Source organism: Lepidochelys kempii, chromosome 9 (assembly GCF_965140285.1).
Source record: "Lepidochelys kempii isolate rLepKem1 chromosome 9, rLepKem1.hap1, whole genome shotgun sequence".
Classification (NCBI taxonomy): domain Eukaryota; kingdom Metazoa; phylum Chordata; order Testudines; family Cheloniidae; genus Lepidochelys; species Lepidochelys kempii.
The window spans coordinates 83,174,355-83,201,211 of record NC_136388.1 but is presented as its reverse complement, the minus strand read 5'-3'; the positions used below and the strand labels follow the sequence as shown (position 1 = coordinate 83,201,211).

General features: G+C 44.1%; 1 protein-coding gene across 1 annotated transcript; it reads right to left on the bottom strand.

Moving 5' to 3' along the window:
• Positions 1-1,568: 1,568 nt before the first annotated feature.
• PGK1 (phosphoglycerate kinase 1) lies at positions 1,569-23,633 on the bottom strand. The gene is made up of 11 exons (XM_073361153.2): positions 23,462-23,633; positions 17,908-17,958; positions 15,800-15,955; positions 15,540-15,684; positions 13,876-13,979; positions 10,626-10,745; positions 6,870-6,984; positions 5,978-6,157; positions 4,133-4,310; positions 3,765-3,863; positions 1,569-2,041 (listed from the first exon to the last, which is right to left on the bottom strand). The coding sequence occupies exons 1-11, from the start codon at positions 23,524-23,526 to the stop codon at positions 2,001-2,003; spliced, it is 1,254 nt and encodes a 417-aa protein (XP_073217254.2). The 5' UTR covers positions 23,527-23,633; the 3' UTR covers positions 1,569-2,000.
• Between the last annotated feature and the right edge of the window lie 3,224 nt (positions 23,634-26,857).

Below are 26,857 nucleotides of genomic sequence, written 5' to 3'. Positions count from 1 at the left end.
CAGCAGTTCTCAAATTTTAGCAACCCAAGGACCCCCATTTTGATTTAAAATTTTCAGGGACCCCCAAGCCCCACCACTCAGCCCTTACCCTGCCCCCTTCCCCGAGGCCATGCCCTTGCCCCACCCTTTCTCTGAAGCACCGCCCCTCCTCACTCCATCCCCCCTCCCTCCCTCCCTCACTTTCACCATGCTGGAGCAGCGGGTTGGGTGCAGGAGGGGATGCACGGTGTGGGCTCTGGGAGGGAGTTTGGTTGCAGACTCTGGCTGGGGTGCAGGCTACAGTTGGGCGGCACTTACCTTGGGTGGCTCCTGAAAACATCTGGCACATCCCCCTTGCAGCAGCTCCTAGGCAGGGGTCTCTGTGCGCACTGCTCCTCCCTGCAGGCACTGTCCCATAGCTTCTGTTGGCTGCAATTCCTGGCCAATGGGAACTGCAGAGTCAGCGCTCAGGATGGGGGGGCAACGCATGGAGGCTCCCTACCCCACCCCTCAAGGACATGCCAGCCGCTTCCGGGAGTGGTGCAGAGCTGGGGCAGGCAGGGAGCCTGCCTTAGCCCTGCTGCGCCACCTCAAGGACATGCCAGCCGCTTCCGGGAGTGGTGCAGAGCTGGGGCAGGCAGGGAGCCTGCCTTAGCCCTGCTGCACCACCGGACTTTTAGCGTGCAGGAGGCATGGAGAGGAAGGGGGAGGAGTTGATCAGTGGGGCCCTGCAGACCCCCAGGGGTACCTTCAGGGACCCGCAGAGGTCCACAGACCCCAGTTTGAGAAACGCTGATGTAACAGGTTTAGAACAAGCGGGGAGAAGGGGATATGGGGGAGGGGTTCTTTTATTTTAAATTTATTCTTTTTAAAATGCGGTTTCTATGATTGCTCCCCAATTGTCCTATAATGGTGGCTAGAGAGGGTCTCAGCTAAGAGTTTCAGCTATGCCACATTTAGTGCACACCTTAATGCTTTTATAATTGCTTCCCTTAACAGTTTGAAGGGAGGTTAATTTTTTGAAGTTGATTCTCAAAGAGTGAGCCAAGGTGGCACCCAAGTCTTTCTTTGTTTCACTTGCGTGTACATGCAATGCAGAAGCGGGAAAAGAATGCTTATAACTTTCAGGGATTCCTAGATTTCTAGTATATCCAAACTGGATGTATCATATACCAGCTAAATGAGCTGATTTCTTTCAGATTTGCAAGTGCTTATCCAAGTCTGAAATTTCCCAAATTTCATCCTAATCTGTTATCTGAAATTAGTTTTAGCTCTAATCTTATCAAATAGTGGCGGAGTTCTGGCATAATGGTATATATGCTGATTTTTTAGGGTAAGGTCCTGTTGTTGCCCTGATAACAAATCTGGCATCTGCAAGCTTCAAAGCAACGAGCATCATGCCAGGAAAATCAGTTTCAGGAGTATATTAGGATGCTAATAATGCCAAACACTTGGACAGCTTGAAAATGCATTTTAGAAGTTTACAATGCATTAGCACAAAAGGGAAAAAACCCAAACATATGAAGCACAGCTTTAGATGAGTGCATTCTTGTGCAGGTGACTACGTGAAGGAAGGAACACACACCAACTGGTGAGCACTGACACATTTATTCAGCAGCTATTACAGTCAATCTCAAAAACAAAAAAAATGTTTTTGAACTGTGTCAAGTGACAAAAAACAGCTGCTAAAAACACTGAGCAAGCTTAATGCAGCAATCTATTTTGAGAAACAGACATTTAATAAGGGTTAATCTCTTTAAGAGGCAAAATATAAATATATACACTCTAAATTAACACCAACAATTTAACGCACTACATTAGTTCAAGTGGGATAACCGTGGACAAATCCACATCATGTAAACTGTAGACTCAAGCCACCTCCGTTGTCCTCGTCTCATAATGCCATCTAATTTCGGTTTACATTCTGTGATCTGCCTCTTGCAGAGTTGAGATACAGAAGCGCAGCAGTGTTGATGGTTAGGAGCTGTGCACAGGAACATACTGGGGAAGCGTTCTGTCCATTACACATTGCTTAGAGCATTTACACCAGGAAGAACTTTACCTGTTAGCAATTTAAAAACCCAAGGAAAGTTAGGTTTACTTTAAAAAATAATAATAAAAATAAAAGTTTAACCTAGCATCTTGCAACATTTTAACAAATCAGTCACGATTGAGCTGCAAGAGGACACTAACCCCACATACCCGTTAATTTTTGTAGCTATTAGTGTTATACTTAGCTGCTTTATATGAGCAAACACACATTAAAGTGCCAATGAACATCTGATACACAACTGTATTCATATGAAAACAGAAAATCCCTTTACATGAAAGGTAAAAAGTCAAGATTCCTCTGCTCAATTAACATGGCTTGTACAATTCTATCCAAGTCCCTCTTACGATCTAATCCAAAGCCCATTGAATTCAATGGAAAGACTCCCATTGACTGCAATGGGCTTTGGATCTGGCCGTTGATGCTGTTCCATATTTTTGAATCATAGGTGACCTGCAGACCTGGAAATGGAAAGGGATTTTGTGGGGAGTTAACATTACAAGCCTTTATTTAAAACAAAACGAAACAAAAACCCCACAACTTGTGTTAAATACCATATTACTGAAGTACAGGATTTTTTTCAAAAAATCTAATTTTTCCCACTGTTTATGCCATTTTACTCCTGCACCTCATTTGGTTTTGAGGATGAAAATAGACTATTTGGTTTCACTTTCGTTGAGTCAGTCTTATTCTTATGCTGTAGTACAATGCTGCAATAGTTGATTTTTAAAGAGCTCACTAGTGTTCACAACGCTTAAGTATTTCAAATCAGTTAGGGGTTCATTACATTTAGAGACTGTACACACAAAACCTACATTTGGGCCAAAACTAAACAACTTTGTCCTTTCAAGTAAGTCAGCTGCACAGTGCCCCTTCCAGCAATTTGCATTTTTTCCCTTCACCATTACTCCCTAGGCAACAGAAACAAAAGCCCTGTCTAGCATACAACCGCTGAACGGCACTACTATCTATTGTGGCTTCTCTTTTATACAGTATGTGACAGCACTAGAGAATTTACACATATTGGGAAACAGCTAATCATCAGAGGAAATGAAAACCCATTCACAGTACAATACAACCCCCATAAAAGAGTCCTATAAATTCTCACTATTTTAAACTTTCAAATCTACTAGTGTACAATTCTAAGTGACCACTAGAGGGCACCATAAAATGAGTGGATAGTTTAAAAGAATGTTCTAAAGCTACTGTAAATTTTGGCTAGAAGTACAGACTATTCAGCCTTTTTACATCAGTTGCTTCATGAAACCCTTTAAAGAACTATTACAAGGATTAACTAACTATTCCTGGTGTTAGCATCTGAGACAAAGCCTCTTAGTATGTTTACATTTTTCCTTTTTAAAAAGAATGGGGATGGGGGGAGCAAAGGCATGGCCAGGAGTTTAAAAAAAACAAAGGTGAGCTCTTAAAATAGTGTGTTTTAGTTTCTACCAATTCATTTCTGCCCCTTCTGGAATGAGAAACTGTTTTTAGAATAGTACTGGAAGAAAAGAGGAAAGGAAAGGGAGTAGAGTAAGGAATGAAAGTAGCATTTAAAATAAAAAAGTCACTAGGTATCTCAAAGGTAGTGACAAAGCACATCCTATGGCCAGTGAAATACAAGGGACACATTACATTACTATGCCACCCCAAAGTAAGCCCCAGGCTAGCTGAGAACCGGCAGAGCTACTCCCCCCCCTCAGTTTCTGAACTAGATTAACAGAAGGAAAGAAGTTACCCTCTAGAAGTTCCAAGCTGGCACCACCTCCGGTGCTGACATGGCTGACTAGATCCTCGGTGTTCCATTTAGCACAGGCAGTAGCAGTGTCTCCACCACCTGTTAAACAAAGCAAATTAATTATAGATCGAAGGAAATTTAAATTCATCCAACTAAGAGAAAGCTGGCATGGAAGAATCTGCTCTTCCTCTCAAGGCTGTGTGTCAGCTGAGTCTACCGCAGCAGTGTGCTCCAGCACCCTTCAAGGCCACACTTGCTGCCAGAGCAGAACTGAACCGTCCCTTAAGGAAGAGCATGAGATTTTACAATCACTTTGTAACTCGATGCCAGCAAGCAGCAACTTATAATATATCGACCCAAAATCTTACCAATAATGGTGATGCAACCCTTGCCAGTAACTTCCACAACTTTATCCATCAGTGCTTTGGTTGCTTTGGCAAACTTTTCCCACTCAAATACACCAACTGGACCATTCCACACAATTTGCTTGGCCCTGCCCACAGCTTCCACAAACTTCTTAGTACTTTCAGGACCGCAATCCAAGCCCTAACAGGTAAGAGAACATGGATGCAATTACTGTACAGCTTCATCAGAAATCACCCACATATAGGTAGCTTCCTTAAATAATTTAAAAAAAAAAAAAAAAACACCACACACACACACACCCTCACTAAATCAGAGATTCCTGCACCACCTCTCAGTCACATCAGCCTGACAGGTGCTAGCCACATCTGATCGGTGTCAGTCTGAAAGACACAGTCACCTCCTTGGGACAAGGACTAGTGAACTTATTTATAACACAGTAAGCTCATTGCTAGTGCAGGAACAGCAACAGATTGGATAAGAGGTGAGAGCTTTCCCCCCCTCCCCAGGCAGTGAATATTGAGGAACTAGGAGGAAATTGCTAGCTGTTACTGCTATATGGTGAAGCCTGCTGTGGCATTTCTCTTATTATGAACAGTCATTTGAAAAGAAAGTTAAAGCACTCAGAGCCTTGGAGAACAGTCTTTGCCATTCACTATAAGTCTAAATACGGAAATTGCACATCCCCTATTTTATGCAGAACCTCTCTGATCTGAAATCAGAAGGTTTTAAAAGGAATTTTATTTTTTTCATCTTAGTATCGGACAAGTTACTCAAGATTTATACTTAAAAATGCAAGACAAGACACACATTTTCACAACTTATTTAGTCAATATACACTACACGGCTGAGTACATGCACAAGCTTCCTGCACAGAATCTTAGAAAAGATGCTCATCCTCTCCCCAATGTACTTTCCCTAGTTTATTTAGTGAGACTGGAAATAAGGTGTAAATTTTTAACAGGGAGGTTACTTAACCATTAAAAAAATGCTCCAGTTCAAAAAGGAATTATTTTGGGGAAGATTTATGGCTTGTGCTATACAGGAGATTAGACTAGATGGGGCGGGCAAACTTTTTGGCCTGAGGGCCGCATCAGGTTTCTGAAATTGTATGGAGGGCCAGTTAGGGAAGGCTGTGCCTCCCTAAACAGCCAGGCATGGCCCGCCCCATCCAACCCCTGCCGTTCCCTGATGGCCACCCAGGGGACCCCTGCCCCATCCACACCCCCTGCTCTCAGTCCCCTGACCACCCCCAGACCCCTCGCCCCAAACTGCCCCCTGCCGCCCCATCCAACCCCCCTCTCCTTCCTGACTCTTCCCTCCCCCACCCAGGATCCCTGCCCCATCCAACCACCCCTTCTCCTTGACTGCCCCCAGACACCCTGCCCCTAACTTCCCCCGTCCACCCCATCCAACCCCCTGCTCCTTCCTGACTGCCCTCCCCGGGACCCCTGCTCCCATTCAACCTCACCCTCTGACCACCCCGACCCCCATCCACACCCCTGCCCCCCCCCCCCCCCCGAACTCCCCTGCCCCCTTACCACGCTGTCTGGAGCACCGGTGGCTGGCAGCATGGCTGCACCAGGACATCCAGCTACGCTGCGCAGCACAGAGCACCGGGTCAGGCCGGGCTCTGCCTTGTGCTGGCGGAGCAGTGAGCTGAGGCTGTGGGGGAGGGGGGACTGCGGGGGAGAATCCGGGGGCGAGCCTCCCGGGCCAAGAACTCAGGGGCTGGACAGGATGGTCCTGCAGGCCGGATGTGACCTGCAGGCCTTAGTTTCCCCACCTCTGGACTAGATCGTTGCAATGGTCCCTTCTGGCCTTGGAATCTATGAATCTATTACACCTACCATCCAGCCAGCAGGGATCCCTGAGGCCACAGTGGCTTCCCCACTTTGCGCATTCTCATCAAATTTATCTGCAGTAATAAAGTCAACGGGCAGAGTGATCCTCACACCATTCTTCTCAGCCTTGGCCATCAGGTCCTTGATGATCTTTGATCCCTCTTCATCAAACAGAGAATTGCCAATCTAGAGGAGGAAGAGTGTGGTGGGATATTTGAAAAGAATTTCTTTCAGCTTTCAATCACTATGGAGGGGTTGCTATGGGTCTACTAATCTGAAGCAGCAGGGAAAGCTTGTTTTGAGGCTCCAAGGGGCTATCTACACCGTGATACCAAGTATCAGAGTCCAGGCTTACTGATTTGGGCTTAGGGATAAAAACAGCAGTGTAGACACCTCGTGGGGTGTCAGAGCCCAGACTACAGACCGACTGCAATTGTATAGCACAGTAGCCCGAGTCTCACAAGCCCAAGTCAATTGACCTAGCCATAGCAATGCCATGGGTCTTTTATTGCAGTGGAGATATACCTAATATGCGCTTTAGGAGAGAAATTCACCCCTGGGCTGAGGGTCAGCATGAGTCCTTTGCCCCACAGAATTCCTTTTCTGACGGCTGACACTGGAGGCCTTTGTTGCTGGCTCTCTGTACAGGGCTGAGCGTCGCCCAAGGCCACAAGTACTTACTTTCAAATTATTATTCATTCCTTGACAGCATCCAGACCTCAGCGATAGGCCCCCATAATGCTGGCAAATTGAGACCACTCAGTATTACATTTGTTCTCGAGTTAGATTATGAACTTTCAGTTCTGAACTCCAGGAGAAGGGAGAGAGAATGATCTAGTGCAAGCACCTGGCCTCCCTCCTCCTCCCCCTAAAACAGGCAGAACTGCTGGTTTCATACCTCCATATTGTTGAGTACTTTGAGAAAAGTGAAAGCCATTCCACCACCAATGATCATCTCATTGACTTGATCCAACATGTTATTGATGAGCTGAATCTTATCCTGAACTTTAGCTCTGGTGGGAGGAGAGAGGAAGAGAAAGCAAGTAATATAGTTAGACATAACACTATTTGAGCAGGATTTTTTTGATTTAAGCAGTGCATTTTTCCTGGATCTTTGTACCTTGCAGGAGGTAACAACATGCAAGACAGAGCCATTTTAGCCACCCAAGAATTGCAAAACTCAGCCCGATATGCTCCAGGCTTTACATCTCAAGGCCATCCTGCAACAGCTGGTATAACAAAATCAGGGAGTAATACTACAACAGCACTGGCAGCAACTCCTAGGAGATAAATATTCAGCACTTAATATTTTCATATCACTGTATAAACATTACCTATTCAAGCCTCACCACACCCATGTAGCGGCTACAATTCCCATTTTACAAACTGGGGAGAAAAAGTGACACTTGCCAGGCTTCCCAGAAAGATAGCAGCAGAACCGGGATTAGAACATCAGAGTTCTTGACTGCAGCTAATGCATAATCCACTGTGATCTCACACTGGCCCCTGATGCTCAGTTTATGTAATTAGCCCAGCACTACCACTCCATTAAGTTAGAATTACAGCAGAAAAAGCCACCTTCAAGCTACTTGAACTGCTTCAAGATCAAAGCCAGTACAGAATCCCTCTCCCCCAAAAAGAAAAGGAGTCTATTTTAGGCATAAGTTTCAGATCACAATGCTATGACAGTGTCCATAATACTAAAATTTCAGAGATGGCACCACGTGAACCCATGCTCTCCCCTCTCTTTAATACCAAGTGTTGCAGATTTTCTTCTCTAACAGAGGGCTTGTCTACATTAGGGATTTACCCCACTATTGCCAACCCCAGTTCAACTCCACAGACATTACATCACCAGGAGCCACAGCACAGACAGTGCACTGGTGCCAACACCATTTTAAGCAGCTGGCCTCCTAATGTTGCTAACACTGTTGCAGCTGAACTGGTGGGCAAGTTTTGTAGGGTACACAGGGCCAAAGAGCAAACCAGCAACCAGGTCATATAGAAGTCCCATGCCCTGTGCAGCCAGCAGCAGTCCCAAGCTGGAAGAAGATGCATGTGACAAGAACATTAAAAATGACAGGGTCTAAATTAGCTGTTACCACTCAAGCAAGAGACCTTGGAGTCATCGTGCATAGGTCTCTGAAAACATTTGCTCAGTGTGCAGCAGCAGTCAAAAATGCTAACAGAATGTTAGGAACCATTAGGAAAGGGACAGATAAGAAGACAGTAAATAGCATGTCACCACATAAATCCATGGTACGCCCATATCTTGAATGCTACGTGCAGTTTTGGTCATCCCATTTCCAAAGAGATATATTAGAAACAGAAAAAGTACAGAGAAGGGCAACAAAAATGATTAAGGGTATGGAACAGCTTCCATATGAGGAGAGATTAAAAAGACTGGGACTTTCTGGCTTGGAAAAAAGACGATTAAGGGGGAATATGATAGAGATCTATAAAATCATGAATGGTGTGGAGAAAGTGAATATGGAAGTGTTATTTACCCCTTCACAACACAAGAACTAGGGGGCACCCAATGAAATTAATAGGCAGCAGGTTTAAAGCAAGCAAAAGGAAATACTTCTTCACACAACATAGTCAACCTGTGGAACTGGTTGCCAGGGGAGACTGTGAAAGCCAAAACTATAACTGGGTTCAAAAAAGAATTAGATAAGTTCATGGAGGAGAGGACCATCAACAGCTATTAGTAAGGCTACGTTTTAGTCAGGGGTATTTTTAGTAAAAGTCACGGACAGGTCCCAGGCAGTAAACAAAAATTCATGGCCCATGGCCTGTCCATGACTTTTACTAAAAATAATAGTGAACAGAACTGGGGGGGGAGGAAGGGGGCGGCGGCCTGGGGGGGGGGGCAGCCTGGCTGCTTGGGGAGGAGACACGGTGGCCCGAGACTGCCCCAGCAGCAGCCAGGGCATCTGGCACAGGGGCTGCATGAGCTACCCCTGAGCCAGGCGCACCAGCCACTGCAGAAGTCAGGGAAAGTCACAGAATCCGTGACCTCTATGACAAACTCGCTGCCTTAGCTATTAGCCAAGACAGTCAGGAATGCAACCCCATGCAGTGGGTGTCCCTAAACCTCTGACTGCTAGTTGCTGGGACTGGATGACAGGAGATGGATCACTTGATGACTTCCCTGTTCTGTTGGTTTCCTTGAAAGCACCTGGCATCAGCCAGTCAGAACACAGGACACTGGGCTAGACGGACCATTAGTGTGACCCAGTACAGCCATTCTTATGGTCTTATTTGTAGTGTGATCTCTTGATTTCATCAATATCCTTGATGTTCTGATAATCTGTCCCTTCAAGATGCAACTTGAGCAGGAGCTTCCACTACCAAGAACTAAAGCACTGCTCCCTTTAATTCTGAAAGAACCATTCAGGCCAAATGCTGCCATTGGTGTTGTGTATGCAGCTCCTATCGCTCTCCTAGACTGGCATGTGCATATAACAGAAGGCAAGATGTGACTAAGATTCTGAAGGGTGTCAATAAAGGCAGCATTGCTGAGAGCGTTGCTAAGCCCAGGTCATGTTATGAAGAACAAACAATGGAAGTTTGAGCTTTTTATATTCTATAAATAAAACAGTATTTCTTAAGAAACAGGTTAAATTTTTGGGCAGAACGAGAAGCAGGAGTAAGTGGAATCTCAGAAGAGAATACGAGTGTTCATGTTATTTAATAATCATGTCGTACTGGACCACAAGAGGCTACGCAGAGTCCAAGTCTCATATCACTTAGCCAGGTGTCTACACTGTGTTTTTATTCATTCCTCAGGGTCAAAGCGACCCTGGCAGAACCAACATGCCAGCCTGAAAAGCGCGCACACATACCACAAGAATAAGCAGCACATGGGGAGATTACTCCTAGTTACTCAACAGCTGTCCCCCCGGGGAAAGTCTTTGTACATTAATTGCCTGTAAAGAGCTGAAGTGAATCTAACTACAGTAGGTCACAGTTGCATAATGACAGGTAGTGTCAACTTACAGAAAGAGACGTTGAGTTTGCATTAGGTCTGTACTCTGAACCCCAGTAGAAAGGTCACTAACTGACAACCTTCTGTATCAAGGCCATTGTTTACATCTAAAAGCTCTTCTGGTTCATTTGCACAGCATAATGCTGCTGGCTAAGACTGTGTCTACACTGCCATTTTCAGCGCTAAAACTTTAGTCGTTCAGGGGTTTGAAAAAACATCCCCGAGTGACAGAAGTTTTCGCACTAAAAGCGCCAGGATAGATAGCGCTTTACCCCTTGTTCACGGTGGTGGTTTGTTTTTTTAAATCGCCGGGAGAGCTCTCCCCTGGCAATAAAGTGTGTCTATGCTGCCCACGTCACAGGCGGCCACGGCCGCACTGTAACGTGGGCAGCGTAGACATACCCTTACTCTGATTAGGGCAGCTAAAAAACTAGCACAGTATTCAAACAGAGCCTGCCAGCAACACTGGAATGGACAGAGCCAGTCAGCTCCTCTGTAAGGTGTGAATTACATGGGACTCAAGATTTGCACACCATTTTTTGCTTAGGAAGAAAACAATTCTTGTTCACAACACAAACTGGTAGAACTGTTCATTCACTCTACACTCAAGTGGGTGTGTGTTAAAATGAAATAGTGCATGTAAGATACACTTTTGGCTCTTACCCCCCAAGGATTGCCAAGAAGGGCCTCTCCGGACTCTCCAGAGCCTTTGCAAAGTAATCCAGTTCTTTCTTCATCAGGAAACCAGCAGCTTTCTGAGGCAGATTAACGCCTACCATGGAGCTGTGGAATCAAAAGGGGGAAAAAGAGTTCTGTAATCTGTATAAGAGCCATCCAACAGCAAAATCCTAACATTCCTACTGCCAGGGGACCTTTAATGTCCACAGCAGCATATGTTAACCCTTTGTTTTCATACAGATCTCTTGTTGCTGAATAATGACCACACATGAGTCTAATCTTACTGTGTTTAGTGTTCTGTAGATAGCTCAGAGAATTTTTGCATGGACCGTTTGACATGCAAGGGCCAACACCTGAAATTCTGGGGTGGGAATAACAAAAATAAAAGCAGATTCATCTTCACATAGCCCTGGATTATGAAATAAAGCCCAGCAAGCAGGCCCTCCCTGGAGTTTGCGCATGTATATATGCACACCCCACACATGTGGATGTCTGCTGAACTAAGTTTCAATCTTTAGGGCAAAGGATTACAGAGTTGTTTGCCTGATAGTCTAGAGAAGTCCTAGCCAAGTGATCTTAACTCTATGCCCCATCTTTCACTGCTTGTCTTCAAGGGAAACGTGTACAACACTTTCAAAAGGCTAGCCTGGGAACTTAAAACAAGTCTGCTAGACACCAAAACACCATGTACTAACAGAGACACTGGTTTTTGGCTCATTACAAAAATTTGTCACACACACACAGCCTGCTACCCTTTAATTGCCCACTTCAAACTCTTTATGCATAACAGTCTAACCCCCACTTGCCCACTCCGTTTCAAGTGACCATTTCCAATATGCATTATCTCTTCTGCTTAACAATCTGTCTGAACTTTTATTTGGCCAGACCCTCTGCTTTCTTCTCCAGACCTGAAGAAGAGCTTTCAAAAGCTTGTACCTTCCACCAACAGAAGTTGGTGCAATAAAAGTCCTCACCCATTTTGTCTCTCAAGTGATTTAAGTTTCAATAGCCTAAAAGTCAGTTCAAAGTTCATATGCTTGCCAATTATTATAAGAGGTAAACTCTAAATAGCTACAAAATGAACAGGACTCGACTATACGGTAGCTAGGTTAAATTCAGCCATTTGCTCAGAAAGGGTTCATGGGTATGGGTAAAAGCTGCATGGACTATGTCATTCAAGACTAAACTTAGTTAGCTGACAATGGAACTGGGGATTTCTCAGCATACATCCAGAAATAATGTCACAAGGCTATTGAAAGTAAAGCTGTATGTACATTTCCCATGTGGTGGGAAGCTCAGCAGGTCTTCGGTACCTGGAAAGATACTGGAGCAAATTATTATACAATGAATTTGTAAGCACCTAGAGGATAATAGGGTTACAAGGAATAGCCAGCATGAATTTGTCAAGAACAGATCATGCCAAAACAACCTGGCCTAGTGGATAGGGAGGAAGGAGTAGATGTGATCAATCTTGATTTCAGTAAGGCTTCTGACACAGTCCCATATGACATTCTCATAAGCAAAACAAAAAAATGCAGTTCAGATGAAATTACTATAAGGTGGGTGCACAACTGCGTCACAGACCATGCTCAATGGTTCACTGTCAACGGGGAGAACATATTGAGTGGGGTTCTACAAGTGTCAATCCTGGGTCAGGAAAAGTCCGTATTTAAACTTAGATAACAGAGAGGAGACTACGCTTATAAGATATGTGGATGACACTGAGCTGGGAGAGGTTGCAAGCACGCTGGAGGATAGGGCTAGAATTCCAAACAAACTTGACAAACTAGAGAACTGGTCTGAAATCAACAAGATGAAATTCAATAAAGACAAGCACAAAGTACTTCACTTCGGAGGGAAAAAAATTAAATGCACAAATTACAAAATGGGGAATAACTGGTTATGCAGTAATACTACTGAACAAGATTGGGGGTTATATTGTATCACAAATTGAATAGGAATCAGTGTGATGCAGATATAGAAAAAGGCTAATATCATTCTGGAGTGCACTAACAGGAGTGTCATGTGTAAGACACAGGAGGTAATTGTTTCGCTCTACTCAGTACTGGTGAGGCCTCAGCTGGAGTACTGTGTCCAATTCTGGGTGCCACACTTTAAGAAAGATGTCAAAGTGGGCAGAGTCCATAGGACTGCAACAAAAATGAGAAAAGGTTTAGCAAATCTGACCTGTGGGGAAAGGTTAAAAACTGGGCATGTTTAGTCCTGAGAACAGAAGACTGAGGGGCAACCTGATAACAGTCTTCAGGTATGTTAAGGGCTGTTATAAAGAGAACTGCTCTCCATGTCCACTGAAAATAGGGCAAGTAATACTGGGCTGAATCTGCAGCAAGGGAGATTTAGGTTAGATATTAGGAAAAACTTTCTAGCTATTAGAGTAGTTAAGCACTGGAATAAGCTTCCAAAGGAGGTTAGTCTCTAAGGTGCCACAAGTACTCCTTTTCTTTTTGCGAATACAGACTAACACGGCTGTTACTCTGAAACCTCTCCTTACAATGTATATGATAATCAAGTTGGGCCATTTCCAGCACAAATCCAGGGTTTAACAAGAACTGAGGAGGGGGCGGGGTAGGAAAAAACAAGGGGAAATACACATTGTAAGGAGAGTGATCACTTTAGATAAGCTGTTACCAGTAGGAGAGTGGGATGGGAGGAGGTATTTTTTCATGCTTTGTGTGTATAAAAAGATCTTCTACACTTTCCACAGTATGCAGCCGATGAAGTGAGCTGTAGCTCACGAAAGCTTATGCTCAAATAAATTGGTTAGTCTCTAAGGTGCCACAAGTACTCCTTTTCTTAAAGGAGGTTGTGGAATCCCCATCTTTGGAGGTTTTAAATAACAGGTTAGACAAACACTTGTCAAGGAGGGTCAAGATTTACTGGGTCCTGCCTCAGCACAGAAGGCTGGACTTGACTTCTCAAGATCCCTTTCAGCCTTACATTTCTATGATTCTATATTTGGATCCCCCCCAAATCACAGCCCCAGCAGGCTTCATTTTCCTGAAGATTTATATCCATTTTTGAACGACTAGGGGTACTCAACATGCAAATTTCAAACTTTATCAGAGTTGAGTTGCAAATCTGAAAATTCCCTTTGCAGTGCTGTTCAGGACACCTTGCTAGTATAGAAGACCAGGACTAAGCAAACTCGCATATCCAGAGTGAATCCAAAGGACAGATATTCTGTACCACTGCCTGCAGAAGGTGGTTAACATACCTGTGAGCTCGGTGGGCAGTTCCAAAAGCATCATTGATATAAACATCTCCCAGTTTAGAAAGAGAAGCTCTGAAAGCATCCACCTTTGCAGGCTCAGCCTTGATCTGAGGAGATAAAGACAAGTTTGTGTTACTTAGTTACAATATGAACCAGCAGTTCTGCAACAAATAATTGCAAAGCAGACTCAGTTGTTCATTTTGGGTCTACAAATCGAACTACTGAAAGTAGGGAACATCTGAGAAGCTTGTTAGTACCCATGACCTAGAAGACAGCTTTTTGATACTGGTCAGGACTTATCTCATAGCCTCTTTTCCAGCCCAACCACTGGCAACAAGAGATTTTAACTGAGTTTAATATTCATGACAGAGACAAACCATTTTGCTCTTGTGGGCTGAGAAGAAGGGACGCCAAAAAAGAATTTCAGATTTTAGACAAATGCTATCAGTAGCTCCCAAGTTGACCAATTTAAGTGCTATTCAGAGCCAATAATTGCTAGAAGCAGAACAGGAGATGGATCTAGATGTAGACTTCGCTGCAGAGTGATGTGCTTAACAAGCTTCAGAGATTTCCCATCATGTTCAGTGTGCACCAGAAATCACCAATAGCCCCACAGGGCCACAGATTAGTAATATCACTGTTACTGCAGCATCGATTTTCATTCTGTTGGGATAAGAACCAAGCCTGCCACATCCTCCTTTACTGTCACACTCCATTGTCTGTGCCCCTGTTGATATGCTACAGCATGTAGTCAGCCAGTTAGAGACCGAAGTTGGAATAAGTGCAGACAATTATTTCTTTCGGAAGGAAACGAGTCTGGCCCTCTCAGTATAAGACATATTGTCTTCCAAGAGTTAGGTTGTGGCAAGAAATACCAGCCGTTCACGGCTTCTTAGTGCCCATAATGGGAGCACCCTCTTTTCAGAGGCTCACTTGCATGCCAGGCTATTTTTTCTAAGCTAGAGTCTTGTGTGTCAGGCTATAAAGGGCACCATACTGTACATCAGCATTCCACTCCATGCACTGTATCTGAAGGGAGCCAAAGCCTGCCTGGCTAATGGGGTCACCAATGCTAAGAAAAGAAACCATCTGAGAGCAAGTGCTCTTCCTGACCTTCAAGAAAATGTCAGAGGTACAAGGCAGCACGGACCCTGTATGGTTGCTGATGGGAAAGCAGTCTTATTCAAGGTATTTCAGAGTGCTAGTACAATACAGTAGTTAAACAACCCATTAGTACCCCTAGAAATAAGACTGAAATGGACACATGGTTCTCACAGTTACAAAGAGGCAATAAATTCTCTCCTTCCATACTATATTTTCTCCTGTTCACATCCCAAAATAAAAACCCTTCAGCTGCAGCCAGTAGCTTCCCCATAACCCTTCGCTCTGCTCCTCCCTTTATAACAGTGCCCGCTACTGCGCCTTCATCCTGAGCTCCTGGCATCAACATGATCTTTCAATTTTTTACCTGTCAATATGGTCACTCAATATCATTATCGTATTAGTGCCTTTCAAACAGGCATTTGGAGAGTAAATGCTGCCAGCTATATCAGAGTCTTTCTAAACACATTCTATAAAATATCCCACACAGCCCCTTGTCACTCCTGCTTGCCCTACAATAGTGAATAAGGGAAAGACACAACTGAGTTAAAAATGAGATGTCTCACCTTGTTCCCTGAAGCATCTTTCCCTTTCCCCTCTTCTTCTACATGGAATCGGAGGTTTTCCAAGAGGATGATGGAGCCAGTTGGAGGATCAGCACAGGCCTTCTCCACCTCTGGACCCACACAGTCCTTCAGAAACAAGACCTTCCTGGAAGCACGAGTCAAGACACACAGATGCATCTAACTGACATCAACAACATCTTTTCTTATAAGATCCATTTATAGCGAGAGCCTGCATAAACTCAACAGCTATAAAACTTTACCTGCCAATCAATGCTTCAAGTTCTCCAACCACTGGTGCCAAGGAGAATTTGTCAGGCATAGGGACTCCATCAGGTCGGCCCAGATGACTCATCAGAACCACAGATTTGGCGCCATGATCCAAGCAGTGCTTGATGCTAGGGACAGCTGCCTTGATTCTGTAACCACAAAGAAAATGACAGAAGAGAAGTTCGTAAGGGGTTCAATTTGAGCTCCCAGAGAACTGAACTTGTTGGCCATTAAGCATGGGAAGCAGACTCCTTGAAGCATATCTGCTGGGAGCGACCTCTAACAGAAATAAGGGCAAGCTGAAGAGAGAAACAGCAGAAATAGGTTCTCATCTGAACAAATTGCAAGAAGACATTATTACATGACGGGGAAAGTCCACCACATGTTTCCCTCAGACATTTGTAAAATCCATCCTTATTCTTAAAACACTGCACGGCATTACCAACAATACTACACCATATGGGATATCCAGCCCCTCCATAGGTCTGCAACAGGCACTGGTTATAATGATTGGTATGGTTGATCTTAACATCCAGGAGCCCATAAGGTAGAACTTTGCATGTGGAGATTATCCAGTAGCATGCAATCACAGCAACGGCACTATGGGGAGCTTCAGGAGTCCCAGAGTGCACTGGTATAACTCTAGTTGCAAGATGAACCGAGTATGGACATGTCTAACAGCTTCAGAAACAGTAAGTACAATCTGCACTACTAGATTTCTACCCATTTTTCAGTAGCTGAACTGCTGCTATCTTCTACTGTAGACAGGGCACAGGAGTTTTATGTACATCATCTAACCCTGATAGTTGTTCATGGTTAGAACGCCAGTAGACACTGCACCTTACAGAAACTAGCACCCCCCACCCCACTGTTGCCCTAGAAGCTGAACCAATAGAGTCACAGAGTTTAAGGCCAAAAGGGACCACCAGATCATTTAGCCTGACCTCTGGTATGTCACTAACCACCAGCATCACCCTGGAACTGCACACTAAATCCAACAAGTGAAATGTGATCAAAGTATTACATCCCATAGGAAACTATGATGTGCCCCAGACAGAAAATAGGAGGGACCGAGGTACACCAGTGCCCAAGGCCACCACAGTGGCAGAGAAATGATTAAGCAAGATATGCCCAGATAATCCTGGCAAGTGACCTGAACCCACACACGACTGGGGGTTTTGCCTTTCTCAAGGTCCCTGTCAATCTGACCTAGGGAAAATTCCTTCTGTCCCCACACATACTGATCAGTTAGACCCCGAGCATGTGAGCAAGAACCAATGACCAAGCACTTGAGAAAGAGGATACCTGGTCCCATCTCCAGCCATGGCTATCCTGATGCTTCAGAGGAAGGGATTCCCCCTCCTGCACAAATACACTGGGGGGTGGACCCCTTCCTAATCCCTGCAGATGGCCGGTAGTAATGGTGGGAAAATTTATCAAAAATATACTAGTGTAAACAGGGCTAGTATCTGTCTGTAGGTGCTGGAACAGTTACAAAGACAAGCAAAACAACTAGCCATTTGATCTTAATGTCCCGAACAACTGTTTCCTTGATTAGAACTAAGATCCCACCTGCACCAACTGGGGTCAACCAAAATGACATACAGCATGTTTTGTACATCAGTTGTCCCCTTCTATATCTGCAAAACAATCATTTTCAAAACATTGATGTGGTTGAGTGAGAGGAGAGGTGCCTTTGGCACCCCATGTCAACTCTAGCAGATTCTCACATGAGAATACAGCCAGGGAAAACACAGTTTCTTGACAGTTATAACATTGCAACCATGTTTAGCGTGGAAGCAAAGGCTTTGGTCTCTGCTAGGGAAATTTTTTTACAAATGTCCCACTATTGCTAACACCAGCAGTGGCTAATCTGATCTCTAGTATAGATGGGTTGTTGACAGCCACAGGCATTTTTATTAATGTTTCGGAGTTAGGCTTTCTCCAGGACAATTTAGATGACATAGTGGTAGCAGCTGGTGGCCTAACCACACTAACACATCATTGCTAATGCCATTGGAGCTGAACTGTATAGTATAATGTGTCCTTAGTATGGACAGGGCCATCAAGGCTTCTACTTGGATTTTAAGAAGAGTCTTACCTTTGGTTGTTTGTTATTTTGTTGTTCTTCATTGGAACATTGAAATCAACCCTAAAAGAAAAAAAAATGTTTTAAGCTCAATTGCAAATAACTGATTTCCTTTAAAAAGAGGTGGGGAACTTGCTAATTAGGAAAGCAATTCAAGAGCTCACTGAAGTGCAAGGTTTTCAGTTCTACCCTAATGTAGAGCAAGTCTCAACATGAAACTGGTATGTGACTGAAAACATCAGAATAGTGAGGTCACAGTAGCCAGGGTGTAGAAGGCAGGAAGGGAACAAAAAAAAGTTACATTAAATCTCTTCTTATGGATTCAATGGATGCTGCCACTTGTGAGTAAACATTAGTATCCATGAAAATTACATTGTTATAAGAGAAAGAAAAAAAGAGCATGGAAGCTTAAGGTAAACTATAGCATGTCATCACCGTGTTTAGTTATAAAAAATCATGAACGTGGTTAAAAGAATCATGCAATGTGACTACACGTAAAGGCATGACCGCATCTGAGCCAGGAAAAAGAGGACTGCAAAATTATGCAATATTATTGTAATAATAATAATATATTTAACTTTGCATTGAATATCTTGAGCATTAGAGCCAAACCTGCAAGCCTTCCATAAAGCTAACTCCCATGGGTCTGATGGTTTGATATCAACAAGAGTACTATATGCACTATCAGGCCCCATGTTATGAAACCCCAACAACACAGTTTATTCTCAATGGGGAGGAAAAAGCTTTATGAAACATCAGCTAGTTTCTTGCTCTTTGGAAGTTACTATGCAGACTCTTCCACTGAAGTGGAGGCAGGCACAAGTAAAGAGGGAGATGTTTAAAGATGAATGGCAAGCTAGGTGCCTAGTTTCCACTGACTTTCAACGGAAGTTAGGCGCCTTTGAAAATTGCTCTCAAAACTCCATTTCTCCAGCAGGATGCCAAGATTCATTTTCTACTTCTCTCAGAATCTTCCAGACCCAACAGTTAGTCATAAAGCATCTTCTAACAAAAAAAAAAAAAACCAATTTATTATCTCTGCCTATGTCTGCAGTCAGCCTGAAATAGAAGCTTTGAATAGTGTGTCCTTCCCCACTCATCTCAGTGTGTTAACTCTGAAGCCTATTGTTTACATTTATGTGGTAAACACTGCTTACAATTTTATTACTGATCAAGTCACACAACAATCATCCCTCCTCCTTACTAGGACCTGCACAATGTACTGAGAGTAGCATCGCATTTTGGTAACACAACTGGGCAGGGCTTGGAAGAGTACCATTACTTCCTCCTCCCTGCCCAATTTAGACTTTTGCTCTGGCGCCCACTGAAAAGGTAAGTTGATGCTCAGCTAGTGAGCTGATATGAAAGATTAATTGGCTCTGCAGACTGCAGTTCTCCAGCTAAGTCAGCAGCAATGATAAAACATCCTTAGGAAACCACATTCCCAGAACAATTACGATCAGGGGCCTTAATACTGCAGGGTAAAGAGAGGGAAGAAAATAAAACAATCCTGGTTACTCCATCAGGGCCTCTATAATACCTCTGTGGGTGCGTGGTGGAAAGCAGAAGGATTCCATGAAGTATTCCAGATATTGCCTGCAACTCTGATCTCTTCCATTTATTCTGTATGCACTCAGGTCTTTCAATCACAGGATTTTCAAAGCAGAGGCCTGTGATTTTTTGTTGGTCCCATTGGTGTACTGTGCTGTGCACTTAATTTATTATTTATAAGCTCCTTAATTATCCCTATTCTTTCTGTGGTTAGTTACTTGAGCTTTCTTGCATTCTCTTCAGCAGATCTCATGTGGATTTGGAGGGTAATTTCCCAACAGCACATTGGCCAGATGGTGAGAGAAAAGGGAGGAGTTTCTGCCATTTCTGTCTAGCATACTAGTACCCATAAGCTAAGGCATGACAGGAAGTTGTGTTGCATAATAACTGAAGGCAGAACTTATTCACAGGATGCCAGAATGACAGAGAATGTTTGAACTTAATGAGAGCAGCCCTCTCTTTGCTTTTACTTCCAGCAATTCTGACAGGAAAACGTTGCTGAAGCATGATGACTAATGAGCAAAGCCTTTTAATTTTGGGGAAAATGGTAACTTTTACTCTGTAAAAGCAGTATCCCAGCATCTGGATGAGTAAATGAGATATTACCCTGGAGTTTGTGTGTCATAATATGAAATGGTCCCAAAATCCAGCAGGCTGCATGCATTTTTCTCTGCAGTGTGCTTAGTAAAAAATGCATGAGGCCAGATCTTTAAAAGCTCCAAGCAAAATAGGAGTAGCTGAGCAGAAAGAATTGAACTGGCAGCCCATGGTACAACAGACCAATAAAACAAACAAAAAAAAACCCCCACCACCATAACACTGTCACTGTTTTACAATCATGAAGCAAATGAACAATTTGCTTAGCAAAGTCTCCAGTCCACCATTGCCTCCCTCTGCAGCCTTACAGCTAATAGACAAAGAAACCAGATTGCTCCTTAAACCGAATAAATGTAAGACTTATGGAAGTCACTAAACCACCAGTTTTGCTTAGGGCTCCTACCCTTTTGCATTAGCACTGAAAGACGGGTGGGGTATATATACACGTACACCAAAAATTATCAGAGTGAACAGAAGTTAAAAAAAAAAATTGTTAAATTCAGTATCAATTAGAAGACAAGCTAATTCTTTTCAGAGAAATGTGCTACAGACAAAAAACACAGATCAACCCTGACATCTTGTCTGCAATTTTGTATTTCCGTTTAGCAGCCTTGTTATGGTACAGACATATTTAAAAAATTAGCAGCAATATTGTGTTAGAAGGATGGTAATCAAGCAAAAACTAAAGTGAGTTTAGGATTATTTGGGTGACTTGAAATATTTCACCTCAGATGATGAATGCATATCACTCAGCAGACTTTGGACGGTTGATTGATTGTATCGACCCCACAATTCAAAGGGGAGAGAAGTAGGAAAGACATTTAAAGCCTTTGGTACAGTGGACATAGAAAGGAAAGACCAAGTACCACACTAAATTGGTAAACATGCAAGCCTTTGATCAAATGAGTCAATTTCTTCATAAGGTACCAAATGAATCACTTTTAAAACAACACCTTATTTCTTAAATCACAGAAGTTAATAATGGAGACCCTCTGATTTTACTAGATTCTATCAGCCAGTTCATCTTCTGCCAATGCAGGGTTGTACCCTAAAACACGTCACAGGAAAAACTGGTCAAATAGTAAGTGGTTAAAAAAAAAAAAAGACTGAAATTCTTGTTCTTCTGTATTTGGGAAATGAACCAGGATGCATTTTGGGTTCTCTTTGCTTGAGTTTCTTCTGTCCATCTGGCAATACCAGCCTCCAGACAGCCAAAATCTTGCTGAATTATTTGAAAACAGAAGTACACAAGGTATTTCACAGAGGGGAAAAAAAAATCATTTTTACAGACTAGGAGCAGGCACAAAGGAAGTTAGTGGTATGGCCATTACATTCCACCTGCCACTCATGCACTAAATTAAGTGGTATGCACTTGTTATGTTGAGATGACCTTGGGAAAAGCCTTTGCCCTAGAAAGAACAAAATCTAAAGCTTACGTGCATGCAGGTACGTGCATGCAGATGTGCCTTAAAGCACTAGTGTACCAAAAGAGTTCACAGTGCCTAGTGTACCAATTCCCAGGTCAGGCTTAAAATTGATTTCTATAAAGGCCAACTGAATTTCCTGTTTAAGAGTCTGATATCAGGAAGTGCAATGCACCAACAATTCAATGAGACTCTCTAGTTGTGCTAACAGGAATCATCGTTATTCAGTTAACAGCAATGAATTCATTTTCAGTTGTTTATTGGAACAACTGGTCTAGTTTAAAGGGGGGGGTGCAATTTAAGCAAATATCCGTACATTTATAGCCTGAAATTTCAGTCCCCTGGGTAAGCAGTGCAAGATCTATACATGTTCCTATGTCAGAATGGATATTCAGAGCCATCAGAGGGCTATCCCATAAACTTTTGCCAGGTGAACTCACATCCCTGCCTGTCAATCATAAACTTCCTAAAAGGAAACATATCTATTTCATTCCATCTTATTCAGATTAGAATTCACAGTATTCCATCACCAGGCTGATAAAGGGCATTTAAAGAAAATCCACAGAAAAGTTTGTTGGACTAATAAAAAAAAAAAAAAAGCATGTAAATGATTGCCTGCTGGTTAAACGGGATACATTTTTAACACAGGTTTCAGAGTAGCAGCCGTGTTAGTCTGTATCCACAAAAAGAACAGAAGTACATGTGCCACCTTAAAGACTAACAAATTTATTAGAGCATAAGCTTTTGTGGGCTACAGCCCACTTCATCGGATGCACAGAATGGAACATATAGTAAGAAGATTATACACACACACACACACACACACAGAGAAAAAGTAGAAGTTGCCATTCAAACTGTAAGAGACTAATTAAGATGAGCTATTATCAGGAGAAAAAAAACTTTTGTAGTGATAATGAAGATGGCCCACTTAGACAGTTGACAAAGACAGACCAGTGCAATTTATGTCAAACCCCCAGGAACAGCCTGAGTGAAAATTAGAACTAATTTTATTTTTCCAAAATGTCCTTATACAGTTTGAAATGCCTCCTGAATACAATTCTAACAGGAAAAAAAAAAAAAGATACCCTATCCACCTTTCCTAAAGCCGATCCCATTGGTGTGTGTCACAATCACAGGCACACATCGCACCACATGCCCTAGAGAGGAGTCTGCTCACTGACGCATCACTCACACAAGCTGCTGCAGTTTCATGAAGCTGGGCCCAAGTAAAATATGAACCAACACGTGGTTGCTAGATTTGGAAGGGGGAGGGGGGGATTTTTTTTTTTTAATGCCCTGTCTTTTTTAGGAACGTGTACTGAGACCATTAGAATAAATCCCTGAAATTTACTGGGTCGCTGATTGGAACCATAACCTCATTCTCAATCACACACAGACCTTTTACAGATTTTTGGCACACTCATGAGGGTAACATTTAAAAAAAAAAAAAAAAAAAAAGGAGCGTGAAGAACGACTGGCTGTTGCCAAAGCGTGTGCTACTTGATGCCTTACGTAAAGCTCCAGCTGCTGGAGTCCTAAGAACCTTACTTTAATTTAAAAAGAGAGAGAGAGAGAGAGAGAGAAAAAATTTCTGGCCCTCGTGGCTGTGGAGAAAACCTGGAAAAACGTGCCCCGAACCCATGTAAAAAGCTGAAACACCGGAACCCAAAAGAAAAAAGAATCTGGACTCTGTATTTCAGAAGCTCATCATTTTTGATCCAATCTCATGGGGGGGGGAGTGACGCCTGATTTCTGAATGCCCGGCTGGGCTTGGCGAGTGACATTACCAAGGCAGCCCTCTGGAGAAGGCCGGCCGCAGTCACCCTGCCCGGGAGCAGGCGGCCCGGAGGAGACCCTGTCTCACACCTGGGCCGGCCTGGCCGGACAGGAGCTGGATGGGGGCGAGTCTCCCTCATCCAAGCGGGCCCCACTCACTCCCTGCCGCCGGAGCCGGCTGCCTCCACCACGGAGCCCTGCCCAGCCCGGCTCCTCACCTCATGATCACCCGCTTGCCCTTCACATCCACCTTGTCCAAGGTGAGCTTGGTGGAGAGAGACATCGTGCCCGCCGCTGGCTCCGTCCTGCCCAACGCGCCCCAGATCCGCCGCCCGCTGCTCTCCCTGCCGCAGCCCGTCACGCTCTGCCCGGCGCCTGGGTCACCCTGGGGAGGCGGCAGAACCGGCCCGCCCCCCGCCCGGAGCCCATTGGGCACCCGGCCGCGCCGCGTCAGGCAACTGGCCGGGCCGCCCGTCAATCAGCGAGAAGCGGCCGCCTCCTCGGGAGGCGGAGCCTGCCTGGGTTGGGCGGTCACGTCCCGCACGGAGCCCTAGCTCACCGAGGGCGGGAACATGGCCGCCTGAGGGGCGGGGCGCGGGGGGTCCGGCTCTCGGTGACGCGGGCTGTAGGGCCGCCCCTTTCCCCTGCTTTGGGAAAATGGGGATTCAAGTGCACCCTGTGGCGGCCTACTCTGTGCATTGCTAGGCCTGGACCCCTTGTAACATCCCCACGCACCCACTGGAGGATAGGCAGTAACATGCTGCCATGCGTTTCACCTCTGGCCCCTTGCATCCGACTCCCCTCCCATGGCTCCCAGTTCTGAGCAATATTGCTCCTCCTCCTATCAGACCAGAGGTTGCCAGGGGCAGGTTACTGGAGAAAGTATGCGCCAACTCAAGCCTACCGCTGCACAATGACCTTTTAAAACCACCAGCTGCACATTTGCCTTCACGTTGCCCATTATGATCTCATCCGCCACGCCAGGATGTTAGGGAGGAAACACTGGCGAGAGGAATGGATATGTTTTATAATCCCCAACCAGTCCCTTGGCGCTGACCCCACAGTTTGTCCGCCTGGTTTTGACCTGCCCCATCGCCAATGGTCCCTGGTGAACAGGTTCTGGACCGGGCAAGGTCTCTGTGCAGCCAACCAGTATCACTGGAACCTTCATGACAGCTCTTTGCGTAGCTAGGGCACTACATCGATGATGACACACATTGTCGATGAATGCCTGCCAACTCGGTTCAGCGGTGGCCTAGAAGAAATGCATCACGCCCCTGAAGATGCCATCGCTTGGCTAGACGACTATGCACACGCTAAATAAAAATAACACACTAAATGCCAGTGACAGGTGGGGGCAAGGGGTGTTCCGCTCAGAGTAATGAGTGTGTAAAGACCCTGTCCTTTCACCAGAGAAATCACAGGCACACAGACCCCTCTGAAACATTTATTCTAGCCTCTTTGATGTTCCATGCTGTGTGAGAGAACTCAATAGAACTAATTTTGCCACTTCTTTTTACTATGGGCATGGCCTATGTAAAAGTATTAATACATAATAATAAATGTCTTTAGATAGGGTGAGACAAGGTGGTCTACCTTTTACTAGACTAACTTCTATTACTGAAAGAGGCAAGTTTTCAAGCTTCGGGGAAGCGCTTCTGCAGGTCTTTAGATAGAGGTGTTCATTGCAGAACAAGTCCTAGTGTATTACACATTAATATGTCCACAGTTCTGTAGATAGAGTTGAAAACATATATACTCTGAGATAATCTTGTCTTCCATTCATGTCACATTTTTAAGTATCAGATTGTCTAAATATACATGTTCAAAGCCCTGTCCAAATATGCACATAATAATCCACTGATCAGATCCTCTGTCCTATGTGTTAGACAGCAGTTTCTGGAGCACCTAGTGGTCATTTATTTTTAGGATTCTAAGCATTGTAAAAATCATGTTCTTTCAGTCCTTGGGTGGAAACTAAGATGAATCAGCAGAGAACACTGACAGTGGATGCTGACTCCTTTTACGATGTGGGGCAGCTGATGACGCACACAGCCACAGACTGCCCTGTCTATGGAACATCACAAGGAAAAATAAACAGTAACATTTGAAATGTGTACACACACATATTTTCCAACCATACTCACAATATACCTAGAGCCTCCCAAGGAGAGATCTGCTCCTTACAATATGATCCTAAACCACAGTAGATTTACTGTGATGCATTTATATCCAATTCTGTATGATAAGGGCATTGTGTAAGTGTTTCACTACCTTATGGAAAGCTTGCAAAGGCTCATCCATCTCTCTGACCACTACCCATGATAATCATCCACATCCAAATCATCCACTAATAATACTGCCAAATATGATACTGAGCAGAGCAGCAGTGAGTGCAGGGCTCGGGGAGCAAAAAGTGAAGGAGTTAGGGACACAGGTTTTGTTTTCATCCATCCTCCAGGTTGAGAATAAGGGCCCAGGCAGGGGACACATGCATCCTAAAGATGAATGCATGGCTGCACAGTTGGTGTAGACAGGAGTGCTTTGGCTTCCTTGATAGTAGAATTCTGTTCTGAGAAAAATGACTGCTGGGAAGAGACAGGGTCCACCTGACCAAGAAAGGGATGAACATCTTCAATCACCTACTCGCCAACTGAGTGAGGACTTTAAACTAGGTTCAAAGGGGGAAGATGACAAAAGCCCACACCCAGGTAGTAAATAGGTGACCAAAAACAGGGATAGATGGGTTTTTTTGTGGTGGGGGGGGGGTTTAATCAGGGAAATGGAAAATTACAGTAGGGTCATAGAAACAAGAAGGATAACAGTGGGGGAAATCTGCTCAACATCTTAGATGTCTATACACAAATGCAAGGAATATGGGGAATAAACAGCAAGAGCGGGTAGTATTAGTACATAAACTGAATTATGACAATTCATATCACGGATTTGAGGAGATAAATCTCATTATTAGAATATCGGTATAGAGAAGCATAGCTTGTTCAAGGAGGACAGGCAAAGAAAAAAGGGAAGAGGTGTTGCATTATTCATCAAGAACGTATATACTTGTTTGGAGGTCAAGAAGGAGTGCACACTGCATAGTAGCACTTTCAAAAGGACAGGATTAGAATTCAAAATGACCTTAACAAACTGAAGAATTGGCCTGGTATCAACAAAATGAAATTCAATAAAGCAATGTGCAAGGCACTATACTTAGGAAGAAAAAATCAAATGCACAAATACAAAACAGGGAATAACTAGTTATGGGGTTTGTAGCGGATCACAAATGGAATAAAAGTCAACAACATAATGCGGTTGCAAAAAAGGCTAATATAATTCTGGGGTGTATTAACAGGAGTGTTATGTGTAAGTGTAGACGCAATAAATCGATCCCAATCGCTCTGCCGTTGACTCCGGAACTCCACCACGGTGAGAGGCGGAAGTGGAGTCGACGGGGGACCAGCGGCCGTCGATCCCGCGCCGCAAGGACGCGAAGTAAGTGATTCTAAATTGATCTAAGATACGTCCACTTCAGCTATGCTATTCTCGTAACTGAAGTTGCGTATCTTAGATCGATCCCCCCTTCCCCCCAGTGTAGACCAGGCCTAAGACAAGGG